At 47.1% G+C, this 22955-nt stretch overlaps 1 protein-coding gene across 1 annotated transcript; it reads right to left on the reverse strand.

Moving 5' to 3' along the window:
• Window positions 1-9476: 9476 nt before the first annotated feature.
• Window positions 9477-22639, reverse strand: LOC140722658 (NACHT, LRR and PYD domains-containing protein 3-like). The gene is made up of 10 exons (XM_073037372.1): window positions 22243-22639; window positions 20940-21094; window positions 19859-20030; window positions 19709-19759; window positions 12480-14217; window positions 11272-11358; window positions 10946-11116; window positions 10620-10790; window positions 10297-10464; window positions 9477-10132 (listed from the first exon to the last, which is right to left on the reverse strand). The coding sequence occupies exons 1-10, from the start codon at window positions 22301-22303 to the stop codon at window positions 10045-10047; spliced, it is 2862 nt and encodes a 953-aa protein (XP_072893473.1). The 5' UTR covers window positions 22304-22639; the 3' UTR covers window positions 9477-10044.
• Window positions 22640-22955: the final 316 nt, after the last annotated feature.

A 22955-nucleotide genomic window follows, 5' to 3' on the forward strand; every position in this document is an offset into this window, starting at 1 on the left:
GGGGAGTGAGGAAGAGAGAGGCTGAGGGAGTGGGTAGTGGGACTCATCTCCTCTCCTCACCTTTTCTTTCTTCTCTCCCCTCCTCAATCTGACCCCTCGCTCTCCCCCACCCTGCAGAAAATGGTGGTGATTCACGCCAACCAGCCCGCACCGCCAGACCTCGCCTCCATCTTCTCCGGCAAGCCGGCGCCCACTCCAGCCTTTGACGGGCCCCAGTGACACGTCCCTCTACTCCACGGGACAGCCTGAACGATTCGGGCCGAGAGATCTGAGGCTCGGCCAGAAAGAAAAATAAAGGCGGGATTTTGGAGATGGAGGGGGGAAGGATGGTAACGGTGCTAGTCACATTCCTCCCCGTGGGAACCCCCTACAACCAGCTCCCTTGTTACGAGCCGCCCTCTCCCACCCTCGGCATCCCGTCACTCCTGAAACACTCCGATCTCTGTCCCCTCGCTCTCCCCTCTATCACCGCCCATCTCACCCTGGCCGGCGGCCATTTTGTGATGGTTACCATTGACAACCGCTCTCCCAGCATCATAGAATGAGGCACACCGTTTTCCACACCTTCCACTAACTACCCTCCCTGTTTATTCCATCTCAACTTCTCATTCCTCTCCTTTTTCTCCCACCTCGCTCTCCCAACTCTCTAATTAACCAACTGTCTGACAGCCATTTTGTCACAGTGTGAGACCCTCCCTCCCACTTCTTCCACCAGGAGGTGGGTCACTCCCTCACACTCACTATCTGGTCACCCTCATTCCCATCCCAACACTAGCAACCACCCCCCCCCCCCCCCGCTCTCCTCTCCCAACCACCTCGATGCTCTGCACCTTATGTTGGTTCGCTGCCATTTTGCGATGACAATTTTCCCCTCTCCTCATCACCCTCTTTCTCTCTCTGTCACCCAGTGAGTCTCTCCCCTACTCACCCCGTCACTGCTGGCACCCTTTCCCCTCTCTGTCCCCTTGCCTTTACTCCCGCCATCCACCACGTCTTGGGGGTGACCATTTTCTGATGGGATATTTCGCTCCCTCACCCAATCCCTTCCCTCCGTCATTCAGTGAGTCGCTCCCCTCTCCCTCCGTTGAGACACTCAACTCTCTGTCCAATCAGCCCTGACCGCGTCCCGACCCCTCGCTTCCCTTTTCCACGTCCACGCTCCCACTTTCTTGCAGCTCGTCTTATTTGCGAAGGAAATGTCACCACCCATCCTTCCTCCACTATTGAAAAATTCACTCACCCCACACTCCCCATCCTGTTCCTCCCAACTCCCTTCCGTCTTATTACACCATCTCCCTTCCAATCCCATTACTTCCCCTCTCTCCCCCGTCCCATCACTCCTGCTCCCTTCCTGTCGCTTCACTCCTTCTCACACCGTCTTTATCTTCTCCATGTCGGCCACCAGTTTGTGACAGGAACTTCCGCCCCTCCACTTTCCGTCCCCTATTGAGTCAGTGACTTCGCCACGATCACTGTCTCATCAGTCCACTCCTCTTCCTCCCAAACCCTTCGCCGCTCCTCCCCAAAACCCACATGTATATGTGTATGTGTGAATATCTGAGATACATACATTAGTTTATTCAACGACAAAATTATTAGAATTAAAACATACATACAATAGCAAAACTATATAAACCACAAATTAAAATACTGTTATTACAATCAATAACACACTCAATCCCGGGATTGTATCCATGGGCACCGCATGTTCCTTCGCCATAGATTCTGAGTGCGACAGTGGCCATTGTAAGTCAATGTCTCACTCCATCCCTTCCCGGCGCTCACTTCAAACAAGGAATCACTAACCCTAAACTGCCCCGTCAGAAATTTTAAGCGAAGCAGCGGACATTTTATGACAGAGCGTCACTCTCTCCCTCCCTGAGACCATTTTCTCTGGTGACAATGTTATATCGGCGTGTCACTCTCTCCCCGGTGACAATATTATGTCGGCGCGTCACTCCCTCACTGGGGACAATTTTATATTCTGGCTTTAATCCAGAATCCTATTTTTAATCTGCCCATAACACCCTCCCTGGTGATAATTTTCAGTCAGTGCACAATCCCCACCCTGTCGGACATTTTAACTCTGCCTGTCTCTCCCACTCTCTTGTCAGTGTGTCACTCCCTCCCTGCCGTCCACGAGAAACAAGGTGACCACGGCCATCTTAATTCCGTCCATCGCCCCTCTATGGCGCCCATTGTCACTCAGCCCACCACTTTCTCCCCGGAGACCATTTTCAGTCCTGAGTATCGTCAGTTTTACAAAGTCGTTAATGTCCACACGACCCTCGAGTTTCCGTATAACTAATAAACCCATCGGCGTTCTCGTCAAATTCCGTAAACACCGCCCTGAGTTCTGTCAAACAGGGAAGTCAGACGTCCCTACTAATTTCCAGGATCCCAGTCCCGTTGGAAATGAACAGGAGGAGTTCCAATGGGAGGCAGACAGTGGGAATAAATGGGAAGGGGCGCGTCCCGTTAGGAATGAGGATGGTGAGGATGAATGGAAATGGGTGGTGTTTGTTTGGCAGCGGGGCCCGTGTGAACGGACGGGATGGGACGGCTTCCCGTTTTTGATAAATTTTCCTCATCTTCGATTTCATCCTGGGCCACGTCTCGACCCTAAAATTCAAAATTGTTTATTAATCGCTAGGGTTCTAATATCCACCTGTACACCGCTATCCTTTTGTGCCCCCCCCCCCCCACCCTGTATCGCTCACCGCCGTTCCACTGCTTCTCTCCGTCTCTTTCACCACCTCTACTGAGATTCGTCTCGTGTGTACGTGTGTGTGGTGTGTGTGCGCGGATCCCAAGAGTGTGTGAATTAACGGTTTGCAGAGAGATTCACTCTGTATCTGACTCTGGGAGTCCGTGATGGGACGGTATGGAGGGAGATTCACGCTATCTCTGACCCCGGGAGTGTGTGATGGGACGTAGCGGAGGGAGCAGGGACAGATAACCATATAACAATTACCGCACAGAAACAGGCCATCTCGGCCCTTCTGGTCCGTGCCGAGCGCTTACTCTCACCTAGTCCTACTGGCCCGCACTCAGCCCATAACCCTCCATCCCTTTCCTGTCCATATACCTATCCAATTTTACCTTAAATGACAATACCGAACCTGAATCTACCCCTTCTACTGGATGCTCGTTCCACACAGCTAGTAAAGAAATTGCACCTCGTGCTGCCCTTAACCTTAAAATTTTGCCCCCTAACACTCAACTCATGTCCTCTGGTTTGAATCTCCCCTACTCTCAGTGGATAAAGCCTATCCAGGTCAACTCTATCTATACCCCTCATAATTTTAAATACCTCCATCAAGTCCCCCTCAACCTTCTGCGCTCCAAAGAATAAAGACATAACTTGTTCAACCTTTCCCTGTAACTTAGGTGCTGAAACCCAGGTAACATTCTAGTAAATCTTCTCTCTACTCTCTCTATTTTGGTGACATCTTTCCTATAATTCGGTGACCAGAACTGTACACAATACTACAAACTTGGCCTCACCAATGCCTTGTACAATTTTAACATTACATCCCAACTCCTATACTCAATGCTCTGATTTATAAAGGCCAGCATACCAAAAGCTTTCTTCACCACTCGATCCACATGAGATTCCACCTTCAGGGAACTATGCATCATTATTCCAAGATCACTTTGTTCTACTGCATTCTTTAATGCCCTACCATTTACCATGTACGTCCTATTTGGATTATTCCTACCAAAATGTAGCACCTCACACTTATCAGCATTAAACTCCATCTGCCATCGTTCAACCTACTCTTCTAACTGGCCTAAATCACTCGGCAAGCGTTGAAAACCTACTTCATTATCCACACCACCACCTACCTTAGTATCATCTGCATACTTACTAATCCAATTTACCACCCCATCATCCAGATCATTAATGCATATGACAAACAACATTGGATCCAGTACAGATCCCTGAGGCACACCACTAGTCACCGGCCTCCAACCTGACAGACAGTTATCCACCACTGCTCTCTGGCATTTCCTATCCAGCCACTGTTGAATCCATTTTACTTCTTCAATATTAATACCTACGATTGAACTTTCCTAACTAACCTCCCATGCTGAACCTTTTCAAAGGCCTTACTGAAGTCCATATAGACAACATCCACTGCTTTACCCATGTCAACTTTCTTTGTCACCTCTTCAAAAAATTCAATAAAATTTGTCAAACATGACCTTCCACGGACAAATCCATTCTGACTGTTCCTACTCAGACCCTGTCTATCCAGATATTTGTATATGTCATCTCAAAGAATACTTTCCATTAATTTACCCACCACTGACGTCAAACTGACAGGCCTATAATTACTAGGTTTACTCTTAGAACCCCTTTTAAACAATGGAACCACATGAACAATACACCAATCCTCCGGCACCATCCCCGTTTCTAACGATATTTGAAATATTTCTGTTAGAGCCCCTGCTATTTCTACACTAATTTCCCTCAAAGTCCTAGGGGATATCCTGTCAGTACCGGGAGATTTAGCCAATTTTATATTCATTAGGAGAGACAGTACTTCCTCCTTTTTAATTGTCATAGTTTCCATAACTTTCCTAGTTGTTTCCCTTACCTGACAGAATTCAATATCCTTCTTCTTAGTAAATACCGAAGAAAAGAAATTCTTCAAATTCTCCCCCATAACTTTCAGCTCCACACATAACTGTCCACTCTCATTATCTAAAGGACCAATTTTATCCCTCACTATTCTTTTGCTATTAATATAACTGTAGAAACCCTTCGGATTTATTTTCACCTTACTTGCCAAAGCAACCACGTATCTTCTTTTAGCTTTTCTAATTACTTTCTTAAGATTCTTCTTTCATTCTTTATATTCCATGAGTACCTCATTTACTCCATGCTGCCTAAATTTATTGTAGATATCTCTCTTTTTCCTAGCCAAGTTTCCAATATCCCTTGAAAACCATGGTTCTCTCAAACTTTTAACCTTTCCTTTCAACCTAACAGGAACATAAATATTCTGTATCCTCAAAATTTCACCTTTAAGTGACCTCCATTTCTCTATTACATCTTTCCCAAAAAACAAATTGTCCCAATCCACTCCTTCTAAGTACTTTCACATCACCTCAAAGTTAGCCTTTCCCCAATCAAAAATCTCAACCCTGGGTCCAGTCCAATCCTTCTCCATAATTATATTGAAACTAATTGTATTGTGATCACTGGACCCGAAGTTCTCCCCGGCACATACTCTAACGGACAAACTTTATCCCTCACTATCCTTTTGTTATTAATATAACTGTAGAAACCCTTCGGATTTATTTTCACCTCACTTGCCAAAGCAACCCCGTACCTTCTTTCACCCTGCCCTCAAATTTACCTGGTCCATTTCCGACACCTCCCTCCCCCTTCTTGATCTTTCTGTCTCCATCTCTGGAGACGGCCTATCTACTGATATCTACAATAAGCCGACAGACACTCACAGCTACCTGGACTATTCCTCTTCCCACCCTGTCTCTTGCAAAAAGGCTATCCCCTTCTCACAATTCCTCCGTCTCCGCAGCATCTGCTCTCAGGATGAGGCTTTTCATTCCAGGTCGAAGGAGATGTCTTCCTTTTTTAAACAAAGGGGCTTCCCTTCATCCACCATCGACTCTGCTCTCAAACGCATCTCTCCCATTTCCCGCACATCTGCCCTCACGCCATCCACCCGCCACCCAACTCGGGATAGGGTTCCCCTTGTCCTTACCTACCATCCCTCCAGGCTCCAGGTCCAACGTATAATTCTCCGTAACTTCCGCCACCTCCAACGGGATCCCACTACCAAACACATTTTCCCTCCCCCACTCTTTCTGCTTTTTGCAGGGATCACTCCCTACGCGACTCCCTTGTCCACTCGTCCCCCCCCCCAACCCTTCCCACCGATCTCCCTCCCAGCACTTATCTTTGTAAACGGAACAAGTGTTACACCTGCCCTTACACTTCCTCCCTCACCACCATTCAGGGCCCCAGACAGTCCTTCCAGGAGAGGCGACACTTCACCTGTGAGTCGGCAGGTGTGGTATACTGCGTCCGGTGATCCCGGTGTGGCCTTTTATATATTGGCGAGACCCGGCGCAGACTGGGAGACCGTTTCGCTGAATACCTACGCTCGGTCCGCGAGAAAAAGCAGGATCTCCTAATGGCCACACATTTTAATTAAACGTCCCATTCCCATTCTGATATGTCTATCCATGGCCTCCTCTATTGTCAAAATGAATCCAGACTCAGGTTGGAGGAACAACAACTTATATACCGGCTGGTTAGCCTCCAACCTGATGGCATGAACATTAACTTCTCTAACTTCCGTTAATGCCCCTCCTCCCATTCTTACCCCATCCCTGACATATTTAGTTGTTTGCCTGTTCTCCATCTCCCTCTGGTGCCCCCCCCCCTTTCTTTCTCCTGAGGCCTCCCGTCCCACGATCCCTTCTCTTCTCCAGCTCTGTATCACTTTCGCCAATCACCTTTCCAGCTCTTAGCTTCATCCCATCCCCTCCAGTCTTCTCCAATCATTTCGCATTTCCCCCTCCGCCCACTACTTTCAAATCTTTTACTATGTTTCCTTTCGGTTAGTCCTGACGAAGGGTATCGGCCCGAAATATCGACAGCGCTTCTCCCTATAGATGTTGCCTGGCCTGCTGTGTTCCACGAGCATTTTGTGTGTTGTTGTTTGAATTTCTAGCATCTGCAGATTTCCTCGTGTTTGCTCGTATCTTCTTTTAACTTTTCTAATTTCTTTCTTAAGTTTCTTTTTACATTCTTTACATTCCTTGAACACCTCATTTACTTCATGCTGCCTATGTTCATTGTCGATGTCTCTCTTTTTCCTAACCAAGTTTCCAATATCCCTTGAAAACCATGGCTCTCTCAAAATTTTAACCTTTCCTTTCAACCTAACATGAACATAAAGATTCTGTACCCTCAAAATTTCACCTTTAAATGATCTCCATTTCTCTATTACATCCTTCCCATAAAACAAATTGCCCCAATCCACTCCTTCTAAATCCTTTCGCGTCTCCTCAAAGTTAGCCTTTCTCCAATCAAAAATCTCAACACTGGGACCAGTCCTATCCTTCTCCATAATTATATTGAAACTAATAGCATTGTGATTAGTGGACCCGAAGTTTTCGCCAACATACCTCTGTCACCTGACCTGTTTAATTCCCTAACAGAAGATCCAACACTGCCCCGTCTCTAGTCGGTACCTTTATGTATTGCTGCAAAAAAACTATCCTGTACACATTTTACAAACTCCCGACCATCCATCCCTTTTACAGTATGGACTTCCCAGTCTATGTGTAGAAAATTAAAATCTCCCACAATCACAACGCTGTGCTTTCTGCAAATATCTGCTATCTCCTTGAAAATTTGCTCCTCCGATTCTTGCTACCCATTAGGTGGTCTATAATACACCCCTATAAGTGTTACTACACCTTTCCCATTCCTCAATTCCACCCAAATAGCCTCTAATCTATCCTGCCAGAGCACCGCTGTAATATTTTCTCTGACTAGCAATGCAACACCTCCCCCTCTTGTCCCTCTGATTCTATCACACCAGAAACAACGAAATCCAGGAATATTTAGTTGCCAATCACACCCCTCCTGCAACCATGTTTCATTAATAGCTACAATATTATATTTCCAGGTATCATTCCATGCTCTAAGCTCATCCACCTTTCTTGCAATGCTCCTAGCATTAAAATAAATTAATTTAAACGTTCTCCACGTCTTCCTCTCTGTTTATCTCTAACAGTACAAAGAACTTTACTATCTTCTTTTTCGTACTTCTCCCATACATCTGTTCCTACACTCTGGTTCCACTCCCCCCTCGTTTCAAAATCTACTGGAGCCTCTCTAGCAAACCTACCTGCAAGAATATTTGTCCCCTTCCAGTTCAGATGTAAACAGTCCCACCCGAACAGGTCCCACCTTCCCTGGAAAACTGTCCAATTATCTATAAATCTGAAACCCTCCTTCCTGTAGCATGGCTTCAGCCACGTGTTGGTGTGCACTATCTTACTATTTCTAAACCCACCTGCATGTGGCACTGGTAGCAACCCTGAGATTGCTATCCTGTAGGTCCTGTTCTTTAACTCGGCACCTAGCTCCCTAAACTCACCTTTCAGGACCTCCTGCCTCTTCCTATCCACGTCATTGGTGCCTACATGGACCACGACATCCGGCTGCTCACCCTCCCTCTTGAGAATACGGAGAACTCGATCAGAGATATCTTGGACCCTGGCAGCAGCGAGGCAACAGACCATCCGGGATTCTCGATCTCTTCCACAGAACCTCCTATTTATCCCCCTAACTATCGAATCCCCTGTCACTACTGCTCTCCTCTTTTCCCTCCTTCCTTTCTGAGGTGAGGGTCCAGTCTCGGTGCCAGAGACGCAACCACTGCAACTTGTCCCTGGGTGATCGACCCCACCAACAGTATCCAAAACGGTATACTTATTGTTGATGGGAACGGCCACAGGGGTGCTCTGCTCTTCCTGTCTATTCCCCTTCCCTCTCCTGACAGTCACCCAACTACCTGTCTCCTGACTCCTAGGGGTGACTATCTCCCTGAAACTCCTGTCTGTTTCTGCCTGTGCCTCCCGAATGATCCGGAGTTCATCCAGATCTAGCTCCAGTTCCCTAACACGGTTTGTCAGGAGCTGCAGCTGGATGCACCTTTTACAGGTGTAGTCATCAGGGACAGCTGTGCTCGCACTGACTTCCCACATAGTGCAAACAGAGCACTCAGCTGCCCTAACTGCTGCCCCCATTACCTACTCCTAAGCTAATTAGATTAATTAAAGGAACTTACGCAGCCTTACCTCACCTGGAGTGAAGCTTGCACTCAGCCTCTGCTCGCTTTTTAAATTCCCCCGCCGACTTTCATGCGCTTGCTCAGTCGTGTCCCGTTCAACCTCGCCTCTGCCTGTTCTCGCCGAAGCCTAATTGAGCCAAAGCCGACCCACTCTGCCACAGTCCACTCCGACAATGGCCGCTGTATATGACGGTCTTTCATTTAAACCTTTGGCGCGCTACTTCACGCGTCTGTGCAGTCCAGCCTCATTGCCCCGATCAGTAAAAAAAAAAACAGCTTCTCTCTGAGCTTCCTTTACCTCTTTTCTCTCCGCCTCTTGCTTCGATTTAAAAGACCGTTGAAAACTTCCTCTCCTTTTTAAAACTTTGATGCACTACGTCAGTGGACTCACGTCTGATACAATTTTACTTTATAACTGTTTGCGGGGGACAGGAGGGCGTCAGTTAGCCGGGAACGGGTTTGGGTGGAGATGAGATCCTGGACACCCTGACTTTGCCAGTCCGACCTCCCTCAGCCTGGAGCTGAGACGCTACTGTGTCAGTGTGAGGAGCTCCGACCCACTGTTGCAGTGCACAGGGTGCGGGGGGACAGCAGAAACCTCAAATAAAACTCGAGTCCGGCACCAGGACAGGAAGTTACAGCGGTTTATTGATTTCATCATGACAAATGTAAATTAAACAATGTGTGAGCTGCTGACGTGCGGGAATAAATAAGCTGCTCCCGACTCACTCACAGTCACACACAATTAACTGACCGTCGACAACGAGTGACAGGTTGAATAATCAGTCCCGTTTCTCACCGTCACTCTGCATCGGGGAACAAATGATTATAAAAACATACTTCAGGGCCGTGTCCGGGATCGCTGCAGATCCAGGGTCACTGCCGAGGGATTTGTCAATTTAACATCATTATATCGGCCAGACTGCCGAATGCACCGTCCTCAGCAAAGGGAGCAAAGGGATTCCCTCCCGGGATAATCCCACCCCGGGACACCGGTGTCCCAAACTGAGCCCCGGCCCCTGTGCTCTTCCTGTCTATGTAGTTCCCCGGGGACTCACGTGGGGAGTCATGAACATGCCGGATAACAGTCAGAAATACGTCACTGTGGGATCGCTTCCGCTGTCACCGAGCTCGAGGCCGGAGACAGTTCCATTAGAACAGTTGGGAATTGTGCGGGGATGTTCAAATATTCAGATGTTTACAGGGACACTGTCAGTCTGGGTCTGGGTTCCTGTAGAGATCTCAGTTCCTTCTCCCCGGTCCCACTGAACCAATTCCCATACAGTCTGAAACAGATGGAACAATAAAGATGAAATAAACAGATTTCACAACAGTGTCAGTAACAGGGGACTCGGGTTAATGTTTCAACAATACTCACAGACAAATATCACCCGAAAACCCGCGGATCCGCTGATATTTTATCACACTGAACATTAATACAAACACTCACCCGATCCACTCCAGATTCGGGAGAGCCAGTATGAGGCCGCGGAGAGCGGGGACAGATCGGTCTGTCAGCGAGTTGTAACCAAGGCTAAGCCCCATCAGTGATGGTTTGGCACTGAGTGCGGAGACAAGATCCTCGGCACCAGAATCTGTGAGACTGACATTGTCCAGCCTGGAGATGAGAGAGAGTGAGGGTGAAGGACACAGAGAGACAGGAGACGGTACAAATCCCCAGTATTTATCAGTAACACAAATATTGATTACATTAATGTTCAGTGTCAGACACCTAGTGACTGTAAACACCATCTCGCACAGTCTGGTACTTACCGCAGTTTCTGTATTTTACACTCCGGGTTCCTCAGAGCCGCAGACACAAGTTTGACTCCGGAATCTGCCAGTTTATTACTACCCAGGTCCAGCTCCATCAGTGATTGATTTGTACTGAGAGCGGAGAAGAGATCCTCGGCACCAGAATCTGTGAGACCGATCTTCATCAGCCTGGAGATGAGACAGAGTGACGGTGAAGGACACGGAGAGACAGGAGACAGTACAAATCAACAGTGTTTATCAGTAACACAATTACTGATCACATTAATGTTCGGTGCCAGGCACCTAGTGACTCTAAACATAATCTCCCACAGTCTGGTACTTACCACAGTTTCTGTATTTTACACTCTGGGTTCCTCAGAGCCGCAGACACCAGTTTCACTCCTGAATCTCCCAATTTATTACTACCCAGGTCCAGCTCCATTAGTGATGATATTTTACTGAGAGGGGAAGCGAGATCCTCGACACCAGAATCAGTGACACCGACATCCCCCAGCCTGGATATGAGAGAGAGTGACGGTGAAAGACACAGAGAGACAGGAGACGGTACAAATCCCCAGTGTTTATCAGTAACACAATTACTGATCACATTAATGTTCAGTGTCAGACACCCAGTGACTGTAAACACAATCTCCCACAGTCTGATACTTACCACAGTTTCTGTATTTTACACTCTGGGTTCCTCAGAGCCGCAGACACCAGTTTTACTCCAGAATCTCCCAGTTTATTCTCCCCAAGTCTGAACACAAACAGAGAAATTGATGAACAAAGTGATTCAAACCGTGGGTCTGAGGGAATTTCTCTCACTCGGATTTTTCAGGAAACATTAAACCCTTCGGTAAATCACTGATCGGAGTTCCCATCGCTGTCAATGTCCCTCACTGTCGGTGTGACCCTGTAAACTCCATACATTCTGTCTCATTCCCAGATGGTCAGAAGAGTGTTCCTGACCTGTGAGGGTCAGAAAGGGCAGGGCCGTAGGGTGGGAGTGAGTCTCACAGTGAGAATGAATTTAAGTTGGGAATGTTGATGAGACATTGTTGAAGAGATCACCTGAGGAAAAAGGATAGAAGGACTGAACCTGCAGGAGGAAGCGGAATGGGGAAGAGAGATCCTCTTACTCCTAAGAGGATGGGTAAGAGAGGTCCGACAGGAAATAGGTAGTGGGGAAGAGAGATCCGAAGGAGGATCAGATGCTGAGGTAGATCGCTTGTGAGCGGAAGGTCTGAATTAGTGCCCATATATAGAGGACATAACCATTTGGGGGCGGGGTAATGCCCACATTGACACAGGTGGACTGCTGGTGATAGTCACACATGGGGAAGGGCAGAGGGAGGACAATCTCACAGAGGGAATTCTCTCACTCTCACTGGGACAGTCCACTAACTTTCTCTTGTCCCTCACCAGGAAGGCATTGTAAAGCTGGGACAGTCCGGTGCTGGTCTCCCGTCCCTCACGGGGAAGGGGTTGTAAAGTTTGGACAGTCTGCCGATGGTCTCTTGTCCATCGGAAGGGGGTATGAAGCTCTGACCCACCTATTGCATTCAGTATTGGTTTGGGCGTCAGTGTCTGAGAAGTAACACTGTCAGTGGACATGTCACAGGCAGCGAGAAACATGGCCATTCCTGTGATACCACCATTAAACCAATGGCCGTTGTTCACTGATCTGATGAAGTCTCCAACATCCCTTCACAAGGAACCACAGAACCCTCCCGTCCTTGGGGAATTACTGACCGATTCCCTGGCATTTGTCACAATTCTTCACAATTTGATTTACTGCAGTTTTACCCAAATACCTTTAAATTGAAACAACACACTGGAACAGTTTCACCGTTCAGAGTGAGAGATAAATCAAGTTACCTCAAGTCCTGGCACTTGTGCAGCCCGGGTCCCAGCCGCCGGATTCCTTCACACTGAATGTAGCAGTTCTCCAGGTCGAGCTGCTTTATTGTATCACAGATTCCGATTGCATGAGACAGGACCGCGCAGTCAATCGGGGTCAGTGTCATTCCACTGAATGAAAGTGTTTCCACAGATTCTAGTGCGGCCTGAGCCAGTCCACGGTTCTGAGACTCAAACAGGTAGTGCAATATGTTCAGGAGTCTCCTTTTACCAGCTTCACTCTCTGTGTTTCCAATCTGGCATTTAACTTCCTCCTTCACCCAGTCAATCACCCGGCTGGTTGTTTGATGAGGGAATGGACCCAGAAACTCCTCCAGGCCCCGAGCTGTCATTGGGGAGGAGAGACCAGCAACAAAACGGAGAAATACCTCAAATCGCCCATCTGTTGTGTTGTGGGCTTCAGTGAGGAATTTCAGGTTATCCCCGGGATGTGGATCCAGGAATTGTGCGACTGCAGCTACAAACTCTTGGATGGTGAGGTGTGGGAATGTGTACACCACGCTCCGGGCAGAATCCTCTCTCTCCAAAATCTCCATCAGGAACCCGGACAGGAACTGGGAAGGCTGCAGATTGTAGTTGATCAAATCTCCATCTGTAAACACAATCTTCTTCACGGACACTCCTCTGAAGGCCATCTGACCCACCCTGAGTAACACATCACGGGGGTTCTCAATCTCACGGCTGTGGTTTTTCAGAATGTTGTAAATATAGTAGGAGTACAGTTGGGTGATGGTCTTGGGAACTCGCTCTGGATCAGTGACTCTTTGTGTGAAGAAGGGGCCCAGTACCAGAGTGAGGATCCAGCAGTAGGAGGGGTTGTAGCTCATGGTGTACAGGATCTCGTTCTCCTTCACGTGTTTGAAAACAGCTTCCGCCACTGTCTGATCTTCAAAATGTCTGATGAAATATTCCTTCCGTTCCTCACCAACAAATCCGAGGATTTCAGCCCAGATACTGATATCAGCCTTTTCCAATAAATGTAACGCAGTGGGACGGGTGGTCACCAGCACTGAACACCCTGGGAGCAGTTTGCCCTGGATTAAATTGTACACAATGTCAGACACTTCACACCACCACTCGGGATCTGGGCACTGGTGCTTGGGTTCTGTATCTCTCCGATAGTCAGCAAAATCGATTCTGTGCTTGAATTCATCCAAACCATCGAATATAAACAGCAATCCCTCTGGTTTCTTCCAGACCTCTCTCAAGATATTCCCAAAGTACGGATATTGATCCAGAATCAGTTCCCTCATGTTTATCCTGCAGTTAATGGAGTTTAAATCGCGGAATTTGAAACTGAAAACAAACTGGAATTGTTGGAATATTGTCCCCGTCGCCCAGTCATGAACAATCCTTTGTACCATTGTTGTTTTCCCGATCCCTGGGACTCCCGCCACTGTTGCTGAACTCCCAGATTTGGATTTACTCCAGGAAAAGCTGCTGTGGAACAACTGATCAGTCCGGATTTTTTCCAGCTCTCTGCGGAGATGTTTTTCTCTCCAATTGCCATGGTCTCTGCCTCTTGCCAGCAGCTCATGTTCCACCAGTCTCCGATCTCGAACAGTAGAAATGACCGTGAGCTCAGCGTATCGATCAACCAGCTGGAAAACCTTCACCTTCTCCCTCATCAGGATCGTGTTCATTTTCAGTGTTTCAGTCTGTTGCCGCAGAGTCTCCTTGTGTTTCTGTTGAACATCTTCCATGGGAACAGGAACATAGTCAAAATGTTAAATGGCTCAACTCAGAACTCAGTATTTAAGTACACAAGAGTTAGCTCAAAGCTATTACCTTGATTGAATTCATCAATGGATGTTCGTACAGTGAAGTAAATGTGATTAACAGTCCCCTGACTGGACAGAGAGGCCTGGATTAGATAAACACCAGATCTTCACATTTCCACATTAACTGTGCTGTGAAGGTGAGTATTTCCCTGGTAGTTTACTAACCCCCGACTGTCCTGTACTGGATAAACTCCCACCACTGTCAGAGCTATCATTGTTCCAGTGGAAGAACTTTGAAAGCCGGATGTTTGATGTGGCGTATGGAGATGGAGAAAAGGATCGTGGGCATTCTGTCAAAGGAACAGGTTGGGGAATCACAGATTCCCCCTCCCACCCACCATCACTGATTCAAAATACAAAGAAGTAGCTTTATTGAGCAGCACGTGCACTGTGGGTGGGTGATTGGGGGAGAGAATTGGGGGAGATCTAGTCCTCATATGGAGCCAGTGATCATTAATGGAGAATGTGTGGAGCAGGTTAAGACCTACAAGTATCTGGGAGTACAGTTAGACGAGAAGCTAGACTGGACTGCCAACACAGATGCCTTGTGCAGGAAGGCACAGAGTCGACTGTACTTCCTTAGAAGGTTGGCGTCATTCAATGTCTGTAGTGAGATGCTGAAGATGTTCTATAGGTCAGTTGTGGAGAGCGCCCTCTTCTTTATGGTGGTGTGTTGGGGAGGAAGCATTAAGAAGAGGGACGCCTCACGTCTTAATAAGCTGGTAAGGAAGGCGGGCTCTGTCGTGGGCAAAGTACTGGAGAGTTTAACATCGGTAGCTGAGCGAAGGGCGCTGAGCAGGCTACGGTCAATTATGGAAAACTCTGAACATCCTCTACATAGCACCATCCAGAGACAGAGAAGCAGTTTCAGCGACAGGTTACTATCGATGCAATGCTCCTCAGACAGGATGAAGAGGTCAATACTCCCCAATGCCATTAGGCTTTACAATTCAACCGCCAGGACTTAAGAACCTTTTAAAAGCTATTATTAATGCTTTTTGAGATAGTGATTTAGATGCATATCATATTTTTTTACTGAGTTAAGTATTGTATGTAATTAGTTTTGCTACAAGAAGTGTATGGGACATTGGAAAAAAAAAGTTGAATTTCCCCATGAATAAAGTATCTATCTATCTATCTATCTATCTATCTATCTATCTATCTATCTATCAATGTCTTGCTCAGGAGATTGAGACAGTCAGCATTTTGACACAAAACGCAAACAGAACCCCTCCCCCCCCCCCCACCCCGCCATCATCACAGACGCTGCTCAGCTCACTGAGTTCCTCCGGAGAATAGTTTGAGATGGCAGATCCGCAGACTCAAAGAGTATGTGCTTTAAATGCTCAACAGATTCAAGATTGAAGATACACGTGGAAAGGAGAAGGAAATAATTGTTATTCCGGATGTGATGCAGCACAAAATAACTCAGATAAAGAACGTAATGGAAAACACAATAAATATAAATATATACGATACAGGAGTCACTCTGACCTCAGGTGGTTCTGGTAGAAAATTTTCAAATCGTGCTGGTGGTGGGTGGGGGTTGTTAGTAGTGGAGGGGTGGCTTAATCATTGGAGGTGTTGATCAGTCTTACTGCTTGAGGAAAGTAACTGATTTTGAGTCTGATGGTCCTGCTGTGAATGCTACGTAGCCTCCTCCCTCATGGGAGAGGGACAAACAGCCCATAGGCAGGATAGGTGGGATCATTCCTGATGCTGACCCTTTTCCAGAGCCTTTTTGTATGTACGTCCCCGATGGAAGGTAGGCTGGGGGTGCCAGTGATGCGTTGAGCAATTTTGATTACCCGTTGTAGAGCCTCCCAGCCTGCCACTGTTATGCAGCATGTTGGCCTGCCCTCTACAGCACAGGACTGGAATGTAGATGTGAGTACAGGTCAGACAACGTCTGTGGAAAGGGGAGAAATGGGAGATGCTAATGGTTTGTGACTTTAAATACAAGTTTGAAAACCATGCCGATTACAGCTCGGGTGGTGAAGAAGAGAGCAGAGACCGAGGAATTTCGGTAGCAGGTGGCTCAGGATTTCAGCTATCACAAGACCTGCGTAGTACAGTATAGGTATGGGACATTCGGCCCACAAAGTTGCTGTTAGCACGATGTCCCCATAAACTCCTCCCGCCTGCCTCCGAAGCTATGGATATGGATATCAGGATCCCTGTAGACATTAATGACGTCAGTGTCGTGACCTTTACTCTATACTTCCCCATACATTTGATCTCCTGAATTGCAAGAACTCGCACTTCTCTGGATTAAACTCCACCTGATATTTCCCCATCCGCATCTGCAACTGATCTGTATCCCAATGCATTCTTTGGCACGCCTCTTCACTCTCCACAACTGACTGTCTCATTTCAGCATCATGAAACTCATCTCTCCCTTTCAGATTAAATTTACAACATCTCCCATCAAGATCTACAGGCATTGCCGTCGTTGGCTTTAATCCTCTTTGCAACACGCCGGACCCAAATTCTGCTCAGCTAATATTTAATCATGCCCGTTGGGGATTTGCCTAACAAGAGCTGCTCTCAATCTAACCCTTTGCCAAGGAATCTGCCTTCCGCCAAGTTATCTTTCCCACACCCAATGCTGCACACCCCACGCTTGGCAGTGTGGAGAATCAGAGTGACCTTGGGGTCCGAGTCCAGCGGACACTCAAAGCTGCTATGCTGGTCGACTCTGTGGTTCAAAAGGCATACAGTGCATTGGCCTTCATCAACCCTGGGATGGAGTTTAGGAGCCGAGAGGTAATGTTGCAGTTATAACGGACCCTGGTCAGACCCCACTTGGAGTATTGTCTTCTGTTCTGGTCACCTCACTACAGGAAGGATGTGGAAACTATAGAAAGGACGTAGAGGAGGTTTACAAGTATTGCCTGGATTGGGGAACATGCCCTATGAGAATAGGTTGAGTGAACTCGGTCATTTCTCCTGGGAACAACGGAGGATGAGAGGTGACCTGATAGAGGTATATAAAATGATGAGAGGCATTGATTGTGTGGATAGTCAGAGACTTTCTTCTTGGGCTGAAATGGCTAACACAGGAGGGTACAGTTTTAAGGTGCTTGGAGGTAGGTACAGAGGGATTGTTAGGGGTAAGCTTTTTTTATGCAGAGAGTGGTGAGGGCGTGGAATAATCTGCCGGCGATTGTGGTGGAGGCAGAAACAATAGGGACTTTTAATTTCTAAAATAATTACATGTGCGGCACAGCATAAGCTGCAGACTTCTCCTTATTCATAACCATCTGAGAAGTGTTCACTGCTCCCAAAGGTTCCACCACTGAAACCTCAGCAACTTGTCGGCTTACATTCAAATACCAGCTGCAGTCTGGCCTCATTTCCAGTTCACACATCCCACTCATTGTTCCCAGAACACATCCCACCATCAGAGATTCCTAAAATATTCTTGCAGGTAGGAAACACGGGACAGAGAATGAAAGGTCATCAGCAACACAGGGAAAGTTAGAATTACTTTCAATCACTACAACAAACTTGCTGCTTCTACATCTTTCCAGAATTTGCCTACATATTAGTTCCTCAATCTCATGATGACTACTGGGAGGGGTTTAATAAAAACCAATCAGTGACTGTATCTGTCTTATTGTTGTGCTCTCCCCATATTGCCTCAGTACTTGCACTCCCCAGTATGTCCTCTCTGAGTGCAGCTGTGAAATTCCCCATGTCAGCAAATAAACCTTTCCAAATGTATTACCTCCTCTCTCTATCTGAAGTATCGTAACTCTGGAATATTGATCTGCCAATCTTGTCTCTCTCAATCAAGTCTTCATAAAGGCAACAACATCACACTTCCATGTGCTGATCCACTCTCAAGGTCCAACTACCTGACCCACAACACTCTTTCCAATGAACTATCCACTTCAGTCCCAAGCATCCCATCATGTTCCCTCACCCGGACCGCCATCCATACAATAAGGATTATTAGCCTAACCTGTATCTTCCGTCGACCCGACGAGGTAGGAGATAATGTAGCTGGACAAGTGTTTGGGGTGTCAGTGGTAGAGTATTCTGGACACAGAGACCATCTCTCTCAATTATGGAAAGCGATGTCAATGCCCTGAGTCCTGAATTAGGGGAAGGCACATGTGGAAACAGCTAATTGCAGCTACACTACTGCTGAACACAATCTTTTGAAAGGACATGTAAAAGTATGTTAGGACTCTGCAAAGTGTATCCAGGATTTCACAGAATTTGAAGGGCCTCTCAGGAGTGTGCAGGATCTCAGCATGCCAGGACTCTAGCAGGGATGTGCGGGCTTTCACAATGTGTCAAGGACTCTGTCAGGGATGTGTGGGGTCTCACACTGCGTCAAGGACCATGTCAGGGATGTTTGGTGTCCCACATTTTATCAGGGCCCTGTCAGGGATGTGTGGGGTCTCACACTGTGTCAGGACCCTGTCAGGGATGTGTGGGTCTCTGTTCAATGTATTCGGGTGGGATGGGGAGCGTAGGAAAACATTGGTTGTTTAAATAGTTACTTCAGACAAGGTGACAGTGTTAGAAATGATATTCTTCAATAATCAGGGAATGAATCGGTTTTGTATTAGAAATGGGTGTGGGAATTTCACTGCTGTGTCTGTTTCTTCGGCAAACAACATGAAGAACAGTGAAGAACAAGTTTGCAGGCTAACTTGGTTTCTCTGTCCTAATTCCCATCTCTCACCCTTCCACAATGTCCATCACACATCACATGAACTTCAGCTTCTGTGGACTGAGCTGAGGATTTTGTCTCCATCACACCCTCACTAACACTGTCTCCTGATGGAATTCCCAGGATTATTGAGTTGGAAGTTAAACTGGATAACTGTAGCAGTGTTTGGAGTAAGGCATACATATGTGAACAGAGTTGGGTTCACATGCTGCTTTGGGGTTGAACAGAGCAGTTGGGTGTTACCTGCTTTTCTCATTAAATGGATGCTCTCATTGTTATTCTGTGATGAGAGCTTCCGTGGACTCTCAATTCTAAACAATGATAACCTGTAGGATCTGAGGGGATTTAGAAAAGTGATCCAGGATGAGGGCTGTTGCTCAGTTAGTGCAGCTGCAGGGGAAGGATTTCACTTTTCGGAGTGAAGAATTTCTGAGAATTTCACTCCTCCAGATCGTCCTCTTCTCCACTCTGGTCCGGTGGAGGGACCTGTCGTTGTCGGAGTCAGAGAGGAGTGGTCCCTATCAGAAAACTCCCCAACTCTCTGAGTTGTTCCTCATAATGTCCTGAGAAAGATATCCCTCGAGCAAATATTTTCCATGTGTCGCACTGTGCACTGTGTCATTGTGCCACCACTTAGCTGGTCAAATCCAGATGGTTCAACAACGACATGGCCCTACACAATATCTACCATTGGTGGAAACAGCGGTTTCTTCACTTACCTTTCAGTTCTCTGGGAATCTCCGGTACGGGTAGATGGACCGGAACACAACCTGTTTGGAATAAAACAATTTGAGAAATTAAAATGCATAAAATTATAAAGTCAATTGTGATTGAATCCAAAATTAAATTCATCTGTGATGCTTTCTCACCATGCTCCTGTATTTCATTCAGTATTTTGTCAAACTTTGGGACTCCAATCCTCATTTTCACAAATGTTCCCCACATCACCCTCCGGGCGCCGGAGCCTTTCTCCATCACCAGGCTCAGGAGGAGTTTAGAACTGTCCGCCCGCTCTCCATTATCAGCGAGATCAGAGATTTTCTGTGAAGAGAAACAGTGAACATATTGGGGACTGACAGATTCACACAGAGAATGAGAAGTAAATGATGTGCTCTGTAACGGGATCACACTGAGCAGTCACCCGGACGGGTGATGATCCTGTCTGGACATGGACTGTACATTCTGAGTGCAGAGCACACGGAGGGACATTCACCGTGAACCTGGTCCACCAGTCAATGAGATCCTGGCTGGTCTGTGACCGCTGCATTGACGTGGCTCCAAATCCATAAATAATTCCTCACCGGATTTGACGGTGTAAAACAGAAATCATAAAATGACGATCACAGATGAAGACGGAAGTCAGGAAGGTTTCTATAACAGCGTGAGCAGTCTCAGAGAAGTTGCAGAAAGGATGATGTGATTCATCTCCTCAGTCCGCCAGTGTCCAACATGACAGCGGATTACCGGCTGACACCTGATGCCTTTCCTTTGCCTTTTCCAGTGGAGGTTTATTCAGTGATTACACATTACAACATGGCAGAATTACTCAATCCGCACTGTTTACAGTTACAGATTGTAACACAATCATCTCCACCCAGAACAGAACACACCCGAGCTCCTGTGGCACCCAGTGTTAATGCCCCGGTTCTCACTGTCGTCCTGCCGTCATGCTGCACGGTCTTTTCAAAATGAAAATTCCTACCATACTTCCATTTAAACTCCTTTATTGCAACCTCATACAATTGTTACCTGCTCCCCTCGCTCTGAGCATTGAGCCGCCACTGGAGTGTTTACACCTCTTTCAATCATTCCTTCAGATTCACCGTTTTAAGAATTATATATATTTATTTCTGATTTGTTTTTATGCTTTATTATCCGATGACTGAGAGTTCCGACACCCATCAGTCCTGTGATGTGTGAAAATTCAAACCCATTCTCCCTCCCACTCACCCGATGTTCCTCTCCGCTGAACTGATACTCGGCCGTTAACGCCAGGCTCACTCCGTGCACCCCTCCTTCCATCGCCTGCTCCAGCCTGTCCCGGTAGAAGTCCGTCAACTGCAGCAGCTGGAAATCCTCCCAGCTTGCCAGGAGCTCGGTGATCACTGTGGAGGAAAATGAGGAACATTAAAGGCATTACCGACCTCCTGTGGGTCAGCAACTTTATCTGGAACCTAAAGATGGGGTTCCAGGTCAACAAACACGGTACGAAATATATAAGGGGGGGGGGAGACGGGGATAGAAGGAAGGTACTGGAGGGGGAGATGGAGGAGGAGAGTGAGGGGCAGGGGAGAGAGGGAGGGGTGGAGAGAAGGAATCCGAGAGCGCGTGGGGGAGACAGCAAGGAGTAGGGGAAAGTGGAGGTGAGTGTGGTAGGGTGACGGGGACAGGGAAGGGGAGTGGTAGGGAAGAAGGGGTTTAAGAGAAGAGTGGGGTCCAGGGAAAAAGGGGCAGGAGGGATAGCAGGAATGGGTGGGAGGGGTTGGAGGGGGATGTGGGATGGGGATAAGGGGGGTAGTGTGGAGAGAGGGAGGATGGGTGTGGGGTATCGCTCCTGCGGCTGAAGGCTGCTCTTTCCTGTCCCCAGGAATATACCGTCTTTATTTGGGACCTGTCCTTGGAAAGAACTCTGCTAATTCCTGAGAATAAAGAGAGCCATGAATATCACTCTCTTCCTACTGCCTATCAACACCGCTTTGCTCTGGGTTACTGTCTGCCTGCCTAGTCAACCCCTTCCTCAGCAAATCTCTGGAATATCTCACAAAATGCTGCAGGTACTCAGCATGTCAGGCAGCATCTACGAAGGAGAATGAACAGTAACCGTTCCGGGCCAAGGCCCTTCATCAGACTGGAAATGAGGGGACAGAAATTCTGGATATTGCCACATTACTTTCTACTCCTTATGATCCTGACTCAAATCGTCAAATGTTTATTCCTCTCCATGGATGCTGCCTGACCTGCTGAGTTTCGTCAATATTTTGTGTCTTTGTGTTGCCCAAAGCTTTCAGCATCTGCAGAATGTCTTGTCCTCTGGAGTAACTCGCTATTTTAATGTGCATCACAATCTGTTAGAGGAGCTGGAGCAGATGGTAAATGTACTCCTTCCACAGGTGACTGTGTTTCCCCCAGAGATGTTAACTCTCTCTCTCATCTCTCTGCTCAGTTTTCACACTTTGTGAATTGCCGGTGTTGAATTAAAGCCAGATGCAGAATCAGCAGAGTATTTATAAATTAAAATAATTCGCCAACATACCCGTGTCCTTTCCCGATGTTGACGTCACTGGAACTCCTCCACTGCTCGAACCTTGATTCATTTTGAGGACAGATGTGATCAGTTTTTGCTGCTCTGTAACAAAAAAATAACAGGAGGGTCAAACATTAATTGAGGTTTAAAGGAGAACACTGTTTTGTTTTTAAACTGAGGCAAACACTTCCAAACATCTTGGGCCTGTCCACTGAAGGCTTGACATGGCCTAGTCCACCTGTGTCCATCCACCCACAGTCACCCAATGTCCAGTTCTGCACTCTCCATGGATTGTACACTGGGCCGGGATTCTCCACGGTCTCTACTTCCTATATTGCAGGCAATTCCCTTTTAGGAGCCAATCTTGTGCCCTGGACCGGGAGTGATGTGTCAATGGAATGGTAAGGCAGGTTGAACAGACAGTGCCCATTGTTTTGGCCCTCCTACCACTGGTGGCGTTATGGACAACTGTTACAGCAGAGTGGGTTGGAATATTTCTGCTGACGATGAGACTTCTATTGCTCTCATCACTAGATTATACAGAATTCTCAGTCTCACCTGATTCTCACCGTCTCCTTTCAAGTGAACATCGCCTGGCATTGTATGACAATATGTGACTTGAGTCTATAGAGAAACATTCTGACATCTTAAACAATGCAATCTCACCCATAGCATTGTCCTGAAGCATTATAGTTTTATTTTTCCGGCAGGACTTTTAGAAC

Source organism: Hemitrygon akajei, unplaced genomic scaffold, assembly GCF_048418815.1.
Source record: "Hemitrygon akajei unplaced genomic scaffold, sHemAka1.3 Scf000082, whole genome shotgun sequence".
Lineage (NCBI taxonomy): Eukaryota > Metazoa > Chordata > Chondrichthyes > Myliobatiformes > Dasyatidae > Hemitrygon > Hemitrygon akajei.

Excerpts from the sequence above, each read along its gene's own strand:
- LOC140722658 (XM_073037372.1), bottom strand. The coding sequence starts at position 22,303 with ATGAATCAAGGTTCGAGCAGTGGAGGAGTTCCAGTGACGTCAACATCG. Across the intron at positions 21,095-22,242 it reads AACATCGGGAAAGGACACGG|TGATCACCGAGCTCCTGGCA; the intron begins GTATGTTGGCGA and ends TTTCCTCCACAG. Across the intron at positions 19,760-19,858 it reads GAATGAAATACAGGAGCATG|GTTGTGTTCCGGTCCATCTA; the intron begins GTGAGAAAGCAT and ends TATTCCAAACAG.